Genomic DNA, 10,908 nt, shown 5'->3' on the forward strand with positions numbered 1-10,908 from the left:
GGGTCTGTAGAAGGTTGTTATTTTGGGGTATTGAGAGAGCCAGTTACTTTCACTTATTTTGACATGGGTTTTTTCAACAAGTAAATCTAAATCTATGAAAATATTGCCATTATATACTTAAAATGCTCCAATTATAATTTACACAAATGTCCTCTATGCTAGTACATGTTTACTTAGCCCAAATAAATTGTGTACATGTAGATAAAATTGTGGCTCTGTTTTCAGTAATGAGTAGATTAAAGGGCTCCATTTTCCCCAAAGCTGTTTTTTGGCATACTTGAAGACTTACGCCTGTTTTTTAGGGGCCCAAGTACGCCAAAAAAAAATCTTCCAAGTTTCCCCATTTAATTTCTTAATTTTGGCGCCGCCTAGCCGGTCATTTAGTTTTGGGGGTGAAGTCTTGATCTGCACCAAAAAGATCGGGTTGCCCCGGTAACCAGTGACGCAATGTGGGCTGAGGCTGGAAAGAGACACTCACAGCCTGCTCACAGCAACCTGCACAGGCACATTGCAGCAACTTACCGAGCACAAGCACATTAAACATTGCAGCAACTAAATTATTAAAGTCCCCCTCTTGCCCCGGCCCCCCGCCATCCCTGCAAATGGCCTCCCTCCCAATCTGCGCACCTATCCCAGACCGAGCGGCCTCCCGGTCCCTGACCCCGCACCTATCCCAGGCCGAATGGCCTCCTCCCTCCCAGTCCCCACACCTAACTATACCTGAAAGGCTTTCCAGCCCCCCCCCCCCCCCATTTTCCCTTACCTGTTCTGCTGTGCTGATTTACTTACCTGTGCCGATTTTCTTAACTCACCAGAAGGTTATTCTACAGATGCCACATACGCCGGCCTAAGAAGAACTGGAGTAACTCTGAGCTGGCTAGAATTGGCGCGGGTGGCAGGTTACTCCCCCTTTGCCTCAAAGAAACGAACCTAAGAAAATCGTAACTAACTGAGATACGCGGGTGCAAATTGATTGGGGAAACTTGTATTTTTTAACTTGGGTCAAAAAAAGCGCCGTTCTGCAAAAAAATGGCACAAATCATTGGGGGAAAATTGAGCCCAAAGTGTTGGGGATTGCTTGTTCCAGAGTACAACTTGGCACAAATTGGCAATCTTGCTGAGAAGGATGATTAGTGTATGAAATAGAGAATTTCTCACTGGGAAAGGAGGTGCTCTTTTGAGGCTGGAGTTGGGCATATTTATGAAAAGAGTTAGCTTGTGCTGTGTATGACCTAGAAATGCTTTATGCTGACATTGAGTGCCCAAAATAGAAGTATTCCCAAGTGCTGACATTACTTGCCTTGAGCACGTAAACGTCACTGAAAATATCAATTTTACTTTACAAGCATTACTCTACATACGTGAGCTATCTTTGGAAGAGGGGACACCCCTACATTGCTTTGGGATGCACTCGATATAATATTCAATTTGATGTAAATGCTGGGCACACAAATCCAGAATTCAATATTTAAAAAGGTATTAGAAACAAATGTGTAAAAACTGCAACTGGTGCATTAAGTGGCAGTGATCAATTAGGCTGGGAACTTGGAGTCTTGATATGTGGATCAACATGTCCTTTGCTTGTAATTGTTTTATCAATCCATTAAGGATTTATTGCAATTGAGAAGAAGTGCTTGGCACAGCTGCTGGCTTGCAACGCAGTGGAAGATTCATGTGACAGGAACAGGTGATTCTGTCTGAAATGAGAACCAACTTTTTCAACATTCTAAAGCTATGAGTTAATGTTTAATGTAGAAAGGCATGCAGTATGGGAATAAGGTGCCCAGTTCTTCATGACCCCAAGCCATTCAATTCTGTAATTTCAACATGTGAAAGAAGTTGCTACATTGATCACTGTGTTCCCTGAGAGTGACTGGATTTTGTAAAAACACACAATCTATCTAACATGTTTGTATAAACTTTGACCCAGTGTACATTCCAAAAATAGATTGATTACATATCATAGAATTTCATTTAAAGAATGTTCCATTGAAGATATTATTTTGTTGAAAAAGATCAGTTGCCATATTTCTATATCATTACAGGGATTTAAAAAAAATTCCTTCCTTTTCCTGAAGGTCACTCATACTGGTGTATAGTTCCATTAGCACAGATTGTCTTTTCGAACCTCATCTGGTTTGTCATTTTTCATTTGTGAGTGTGTTGACAGGCTATATGAATGTGGGGGCATTTCAGCACGCCCTCACCCAAGGTCTGTACTCGATAACAATCAGCAGCAGGAACCCTCTGTTTTCTCCCTATCCCACCCACTCAACCCCCCCCCCCCCCCCCTGCCTACAGAACTGAAGCTGTCAGCTGTTGTGATGTGTGGAATATTGCTTCTCTTGTTGGCTTTTGCATTGGAATTCCAGTCTAGGATTTGCTGTTTCATTAAAGATAGGTTGTGTCACGAGGAGGCATGCAGATCTTCTTTGACTTACTGTAGATTGTTGTCTTTCACCCCCACCATTGCAACCAGGCCCATCTCAGGTCTACCCTCTATGCATTCCCTGCAACTCCATGTGTGTCCAAAGGAAGGGCTGGGATGGGCGCCTCTGCAGCTCCTACACTGCTAAAGTAAGAGTCCTTTGGTGCAGGTTTTGGAATCTCTAGACTTTGCTTAGAGAATTTGGATCTGGTGTAACAGCCAGTACCCCCACTGCAGTAACGTTGTTTTTGCATTTCCTTTTTGCTCCAACGTGCAGGAATATCCTAAAATTGGCTCAGAATCTGGCTGGCTTCTGGGACAGAGTCTCTCCCAAGAAAATGTTGATGAACGATATTGATCTGTAGGACGGTGCTTTCTTGGACCAAAGAGCAAAAACAATTCAACATTGGGGTGAAAGAGTCTTGAAATTGTCACTTGATATACCTGGAGCGGGCCCTTTGATCTGGTCTTTGTCTTTTTTAGCAGGGTGGACGGGGGAGTGGGGGGGATCAGGAGGTTTTCTGACCACCATGAGAATTTGAGCTGGGGTACCTGACAAACTGACCAACATTTATCCAATCCACTGGTTCTGCCGACCTGCTACACATCACTCCAGTTGTGATTCAATGGTCATATTTCAGGTGCAGTTTAGGTAGGGAACGGACAACGTCCAGGACTCTAATCCTGGATCAAGTCCTTGATAAATGGAACTCTTGGCTTCAGACTATGGCAAGAACAGCCCCAGACACTGGCACGTGGTCCATGACTTGGGGAATTTTGTTCCACTGCCTGGCTTGGCTGTGTGTGTCCGCACTCCCATTTGCAACAGCGTCTATTAAAATTGGGAGTGACACTCGGACAGGAGCCAACCCAGTCCATCCACAGGCTGAGATGGGGACCACCAACAACACCATTCTTTTGAGATTCAGGGCCACTTACCACACAGCTGATCACAGACCCGGCCAGAGAGCCTCTCGCCACAAACTCCTGTGAGCCTGGTCCCAACCCACCAAAGACTTTAAAAACATAATTCGAGATGTCACATCCTGTTCACTCCAGTGTTGTGTGGAGCATGTTTCTTGTTTCAGGAATGAAGACAACGCCACAAGATAAGTAATTTTTCTCACCCTTTTCTCTTGCAGATTAACCTTTTGGATGTTGCAGCCAATTAATTTGTGGCAGCTTCCCAAGGCCACTTTTTAAGGCCTTAGCTTGAAATTAGGTATGCAGGAAATTATGTTGGAAGGCAAGAAGCACCTTTGAGATAACGATTTTCACAGCCTGCCTGATCGTTTCTCAGCATTGACCTGTTCCCTCTCGATGTTACTTTGTGCTTACGTTTTAATACAAGTGTCAGCTTGGCTTTAATTCATATTATTTACTAAACACGAGATATTTACTGTCTTTTTTTTTTTAAACCCGTATAAAATCTGTATAAAAATCTGTATAAAAAACATTGAAGCACTGACCACACTCTATCAGCTCCACTGGGCAGGCCACATTGTTCGCATGCCAGACACGAGACTCTCAAAGCAAGCGCTCTACTCTGAGCTCCTTCACGGCAAACGAGCCAAAGGTGGGCAGAGGAAACGTTACAAGGACACCCTTAAAGCCTCCCTGATAAAATGCAACATCCCCACTGACACCTGGGAGTCCCTGGCCAAAGACCACCCTAAGTGGAGGAAGTGCATCCGGGAGGGCACTGAGCACCTCGAGTCTCAACGCCGAGAGCATGCAGAAACCGAGCGCAGGCAGCGGAAATGAGCGTGCAGCAAACCAGTCCCTTCCCCCAACGACTATCTGTCCCACCTGTGACAGAGTCTGTGGCTCTCGTATTGGACTGTTCAGCCACCAAAAAACTCAATTCAGGAGTGGAAGCAAGTCTTCCTCGATTCCGAGGAACTGCCTATGATGATGATAAAATCTGTAAATGTGACCTCGGTCATGATGATGTAAAGAAATTTATAAAGCTTCAAGGTTTGTTTGAATTCATCCTTGGGATGTGGGTGTCGCTAGCAAGGCCAGTATTTACTGCCCATCCCTATTGGAAAAGGTGGTGGGGGGGGTCTTCGACTTGAACCGCTGCAGTTCATGTGCTGAAGGTGCTCCCACAGTACTGTTGGAGAGTTCCAGGATTTTGATCCAGCAACAATGAAGGAATGGCGAGGTGTATCAGGATGATGTGTGACTTGGAGGGGAACTCGGTGGTGTTGTCCTTCTCGGTGGTGGAGGTCACAGGTTTGAAAGAACTGCATATATGTAGAAGTTCCTTTACCGAACGATGCGAGAAAGAGTATTTCAGGATGATTTAGTTGATGGTGTCTGGGGGAGTGGGACTAGCTGAGGTGCTCTTGCAGAGAGTTGGCTTGACGGGCTGACTGGCTTCCTTCGGTGCTGTAACCATTCTATGATTCTATATTTTTAAGATCTCTGACTTTGGCAATCTCTCACACTGACCCATATATATTTCAGTGTACCGGATTGACTTTGTTCTTTTGCAATATGTTTCCAAAACATGTCTGTTTTGTTATGCTGGAGTGGCAAAAAATGGCTTGTTAGGATGCTGCTGTGGAAAAGCAGGTGTTAACTAGAGTTGGTTTTTTTTGATGTTGCAGTGTTTTTCTTACTAAATGCTGCCCTCTTGTGATTGAAATCTGTACTGCAAGAAGGAAATGGTCTTTAAGCAGTAAAGTCTATCTCTGTATTTCATAACTGGAGCATACAGCACAGGAATGATTTGACCCACTTCCACCAAAATAAAGTACTCCACCAGAGGTTGGTCTTTTCTATCCAAATAAAATGAAAATATGTTTTAAAAATCTGATTTTATAATTTGACATCCTTTTTGATAATTTTGGGCACTTTTTTTTTAAACCAGTATTTTGCATTTAAACAACAAATTCCAATGGCATCACCGGGGCTGCTGACTTGGGCCGAGGGAACAGAATTACCACAGTGGAAATGAATCATTTCTGCCTTTCTGAATATTTCCTCCAGTAATGTTATTTCTAATCCCCCAACAGTCAGTTTTAGTCATTTACATCAGTACACCACTGATGCTTTAGCAACAAAAAAAGGCAGAAATATGTTCATAATTCTTCTGTAACTATTTGATTTTTTTTTTAAATGAGATACAGATAGACAAACCTGATTGATGAAATTACACCATACTTCACCAGTAATCTCTTCCCATTTATTTCTCTCTTCTAGATTAACCCCGGTTAGGTAGGAGCTCCCTGCAGGTTAACCCTGGTTAGATAGGAGCTGGCTGTTTGGATTCAATTTGAGGAAAAATTCAGCTGTAGAAGATATATGATACGGCTCCAGTGCATGAATTTGTGATTTAAGTTGACCTTTTCTTCCCTATTCCCCTCCCCCTGCCGTATTGTCTATTGTCCTGAAATGTACTGGGGTACATTTCCAAAAGCTTTGGCAGTCCTCAGGTACATCATCCTGGTGGCTATTCTTCATTTGTGGCACGGGCATGATGGGCTGAAATAGTCTCCTTCCATGCTGTAAACTTCTATGATTCTATGGGCCCAAGTTTCCACATGATTTGCGCCTGATTTTTAGGAGCAACTGGTGGAGAATGGACTATCTTAGAATTCGCAATTCTCCACATTTTTTTTTCTGCAGTTCTAGTCAGGTAGAACAGTTCTACTTTGGAACAGAATTTTTTCTTCAAAAGGGGGCGTGTCCGGCCACTGACGCCTGATTTGAAAGTTTCCACAGTGAAAACGTACTCCAAACTAAAGTAGAATGGAGCAAGTGAAGATTTTTGTAGAACTGAAAAAACCTGTTCTACACATTAAAAAGTCAGGCGCAGGTTACAAATCAGGCGTCCAGAACGAGGTGGGGGGGGAGGGGGGAAGTCATTAAATTCTACAATCAATCCTTATTTATACTTCTACAAATATTATACAAATAAATCCAACCTGAATAAACATTTATAAGCAAAGAAAAGATTAAATAAACCATCTTCCTACCTGTGTGAAAGTGCTTCAGCCAGAAAGAATGGTGCAGCAAGCCTCACAAAACGAGGGAGCCGACCGAACGCAGGCGGGGGGGGGAGGAGGGAGCCGACCCAACGCGGGGGGGGGGGGGGGGAAGGGAGCCAACGAACGCGGGGGGGGGGGGGGGGGGAAGGGAGCCAACCAACGCGGGGGGGGGGGAGGGAAGGGAAGGGAGCCAAGGAACGCGGGGGGGTAGAAGGGAAGGGAGCCGACTAATGCGGGGGGGGGGGGGAGGGAAGGGAGCCGACTAATGCGGGGGGGGGAGGAGGGAAGGGAGCCGACGAACGCGGGAGGGAGAGAGCCGACCGAACGCGGGCAGGCGGGAGGGAGGGAGCCGACCGAACGCGGGGGGGGGGAAGGGAAGGGAGCCGACCGAACGCGGGGGGGGGGGGGGGGAGGGAAGGGAGCCGAGGAACGCGGGGGGTTGGAAGGGAAGGGAGCCGAGGAACGCGGGGGGGTAGAAGGGAAGGGAGCCGAGGAACGCGGGGGGGGGGAGAAGGGAAGGGAGCCTAGGAACGCGGGGGGGGGGGGGGGGGAGAATGGAAGGGAGCCGAGGAACGCGGGGGGGGGGGGAGGGAAGGGAAGGGAGCCAACGAACGCGGGGGGGGGGGAGGAGGAGAGGGGAGGGGAGCGAGAGGAGAGGGGAGGGGAGGGGAGCCGATGAACAGGGGAGGGGAGCCGATGAACGCGGGAGGGAGAGAGCCGACCGAACGCGGGAGGGAGCCGACCGAACGTTGGGGGGGGAGGGAAGGGAGCCGACCGAACGCGGGGGAGGGAAGGGGGAGGGAAGGGAGCCGACCGAACGCGGGGGGGGGGAGGGAAGGGATCCGCCCGAACGCGGGGAGGGAAGGGAAGGGAGCCGACCGAACGCGGGGAGGGAAGGGAAGGGATCCGCCCGAACGCGGGGAGGGAAGGGAAGGGAGCCGACCGAACGCGGGGAGGGAAGGGAAGGGAGCCGACCGAACGCGGGGAGGGAAGGGAAGGGAGCCGAGGAATGCAGCCGGCGGGGGGTTGAGGGAAGGGAGCCAACCGAACGCGGGGTGGGGGGGGGGGGGGGGGGGGAAGGGAATGGAGCCGTTCCAGATGGCTGGCGGGAAAGAGAAGGCTGCAAGAAGCCTCAGAAATTGAGGAGCCATTTCCCGACGGCAAAAGGGGGAGGTCGTCGGGAAACGGCTGCCTCAACTTTCTGAGGCTTCCTGCAGCCTTCTCACTGCTACAAGAAGCCTCAGTGCTGATGGCAATGTACTTTTATTAAAAAATTTTCAAAAACTAAACAGCTACAAAGGAATACAAAAATGGCCGAGTGCCAATGTTTTTTTCACACTGAGCATGCGCGAACGCTCCAACGCGCACATGCAGCGTTGCCGGCAGGAAAAAACTAATTTAAGTAGTACCCGTCCCCTCCCACTTACAAAATCGGCGCGAGTGTAGGCTCCGCCCCCCTGGGCGCCGCGCCAAGCAGACAAGGAGCTGCAAAGCGCTCCAGAATCGCTCGTTTTTTTTCCGGTGCCGGCCCAGTTCGGATGGGCGCCCGTTTTTTATCATGTGGAAACTTGGGCCCTATGTGTCTAGACAGAGAATGTTGGCAAGCTATTGGACTCTGGGTACGGTCTCGCTGTCTTGATGTAGACTTTCCAGCAAGGGTCACTGAATAATGAAGTGTGAGAGTTCTGCTAAAATTCTTTTGTGTATTCCTGCTCAACTTGTCGCACTCCTTTTGCTACCCTGGCTGAGATCAGCACAACCAGTGTGTTGGTGGGGGGGGGGTTCTCATTCATAATAATGGGAACTCCAACTTACGGAGTTCCCATTATTATGAATGAGTATATACTTTACCTGATTGGATGCCCAGAGCCACATGACTGCAACTCCAGCCCGGCGTATGTCCTGACGTGCTCGCGCTGCGACGCGCAGCCAGTGGCAGCCTCAGGACTGGGAACTCACGTGGGCGCAGCAGCTTCAGCTAAGTGCGCATCTTTTTAAAGTTTTTCTCTCGATCGCCCGCGGGAAGCAGCCAACCAGGATTTCAGGGCCGTTCTATTTAACTGTCACGGGTTAATTTTTTCTCCGAATGGTTAATGCACTCACTTGGAGAGCAGTAACCGCTGTAGATCCTGGATACGGTTCGTGTTGTCAACATTTAGATGACAATGTGGCCTACTTTGCAACACTGATTACACTTCAAAAAACAAACTTCATTGGCTCTAAAGTGTTTTGGGATATCCTGAGGTTGTGAAATGCACTATATAAGTGCATGTTCTTTCTTTATAGGTACAGCAGCAATAGCCTACCAGTACCAATCGCCATGGATTGTAAATTTGGGGCATGCAGTTCGCTTTAAAAAAATAACATTTTCCCTTTTAGTCTTTGATGTGTAGAGTTAAGCTTCTGTTTCCTTCTTTTACAGAGTTCGGAGGTGAATGGCATCATGAAACCACCTTTCCTCAGGTAAAAGATATGTTGCACAACTTTAAAATGTTCCCATTAGTGCTGCGTCTTGCTCTCCCCCTGGTCTGAAGCCAGTGCCCACATTGTTCATTGCATCTGTGCTCAAGGCACTTCAGCACCTCCTTATCCGTGATGTCACAGAGCAGAAAGGAAGCCTGTGTGGCAGATCTCTATGGAGGTGACAAAAATTGATGGGATTCTTTTTAAAGAGCTTTGTTATATATTTTTGTCACTATATGGTGAGTTTAATACTTTGAAATTTTCCCCCTCCCAAACTTTCCTTCCCCTTACAAAATACTTGTTTAGAGTATCAGTTTTTACTGTAGAGGACACTAACAATATTCCAACAGTGGATAGTCAAGGGGCCATAGGGGGGGAGGAACTTAACACAATCACTAAGGAGGCGGTGCTCAGTAAGATAATGGGACTAAAGGCAGATAAATCCCCTGGACCTGATGGCTTGCATCCTAGGGTCTTAAGAGCAGTAGCAGCAGGGATTGTGGATGCATTAGTTGTAATTTACCAAAATTCCCTGGATTCTGGGGAGGTCCCAGTAGATTGGAAAACTACAAATGTAACACCCCTATTCAAAAAAAAAAAGGAGGCAGATAAAAAGCAGGAAACTATAAACCAGTTAGCCTAACATCTGTGGTTCGGAAAATGTTGGGAGTCCATTATTAAAGAAGCAGTAACAGGACATTTGGAAAAGCAAAATTTGGTCAGGCAGAGAAAGCATGGATTTATGAAGGGGAAGTCATGTTTGACAAATTTGCTGGCATTCTTTGAGGATGTAACGAACAGGGTGGATAAAGGGAAACCAGTGGATGTGGTATATTTGGAATTCCAGAAGGCATTTGACAAGGTGCCACACAAAAGGTTACTGCACAAGATAAAAGTTCACAGGGTTGGAGGTAATAAATTAGCATGGATAGAAGATTGGCTGATAGAGTTGGGATAAATGGTTCATTCTCTGGTTGGCAATCAGTAACGAGTGGGGTGCCGCAGGGATCAGTGCTGGGACCCCAACTATTTACAGTTTATAACAACTTGAAAGAGGGGACTGAGTGTAACGTAGCCAAGTTTGCTGACGATACAAAGATGGGAGGAAGGGTAATGTGTGAGGAGGACATAGAGGCTGCAGGAGGACATAGACAGGCAAAGTGAGTGGGCAAGAATTTGGCAGATGGAGTATAATGTTGGAAAGTGTGAGGTCATGTACTTTGGCAGAAAAAAATCAAAGAGCAAGTTATTATTTAAATGGAGAAAGATTGCAAAGTGCTGCAGTACAGCAGGACTTGGGGGTACTTGTGCATGAAACACAAAAGGTTAGTATGCAGGTACAGCAAGTGATCAGAAAGGCCAATGGAATCTTGGCCTTTATTGCAAAGGGGATGGAGTATAAAAGCAGGGAAGTCTTGCTCCAGCTGTACAGGGTATTGGTGAGGCCACACCTGGAATACTGCATGCAGTTTTGGTTTCCATATTTACGAAAGGATATACTTGCTTTGGAGGCAGTTCAGAGAAGGTTCACTAGGTTGATTCCGGAGATGAGAGGGTTGACTTATGAGGAAAGGCTGAGTAGGTTGGGCCTCTACTCATTGGAATTCAGAAGAATGAGAGGTGATCTTATAGAAATGTATAAGATTATGAGGGGGCTTGACAAGGTGGATGCAGAGAGGATGTTTCCACTGATAGGGCAGACTAGAACTAGGGGGCATAATCTTAGAATAAGAGGTCGCCCATTTAAAACAGAGATGAGGAGAAATTCCTTCTCCTAGAGGGTTGTGAATCTGTGGAATTCGCTGCCTCAGAGAGCTGTGGAAGCTGGGGCATTGAATACATTTGAGACAGAAATGGACAGTTTCTTAATCAATAAGGGGATAAGGGGTTATGGGGAGCAGGCAGGGAAGTGGAGCTGAGTCCATGATCAGATCAGTCATGATCGTATTAAATGGCGGAGCAGGCTCGAGGGGCCTTATGGCCTACTCCTGCTCCTATTTTGTATGTTCTTGTTAAGTT

The 10,908-nt window shown here is 46.9% G+C and overlaps 1 protein-coding gene across 9 annotated transcripts in view; it reads left to right on the forward strand.

The window, feature by feature from the left end:
- Positions 1–10,908, forward strand: part of baiap2l1a (BAR/IMD domain containing adaptor protein 2 like 1a) — a 166,440-nt gene that overhangs the window by 144,391 nt on the left and 11,141 nt on the right. For 8 of the 9 annotated variants that reach the window (XR_011596800.1, XR_011596799.1, XM_070900759.1 and 5 more), the window contains one exon: positions 8,849–8,889. Coding sequence is in view for 7 of the 9 variants with exons in the window: in XM_070900759.1 (XP_070756860.1) it covers positions 8,849–8,889 (41 nt within the window). In the remaining 2 variants the exon portion in view is untranslated. Of the gene's footprint in view, positions 1–3,570; positions 3,651–8,848; positions 8,890–10,908 lie in introns of those variants that run through there. The other variant, XM_070900765.1, reaches the window with a different exon arrangement.

This window comes from Pristiophorus japonicus, chromosome 15 (assembly GCF_044704955.1).
Source record: "Pristiophorus japonicus isolate sPriJap1 chromosome 15, sPriJap1.hap1, whole genome shotgun sequence".
Classification (NCBI taxonomy): Eukaryota; Metazoa; Chordata; class Chondrichthyes; family Pristiophoridae; genus Pristiophorus; species Pristiophorus japonicus.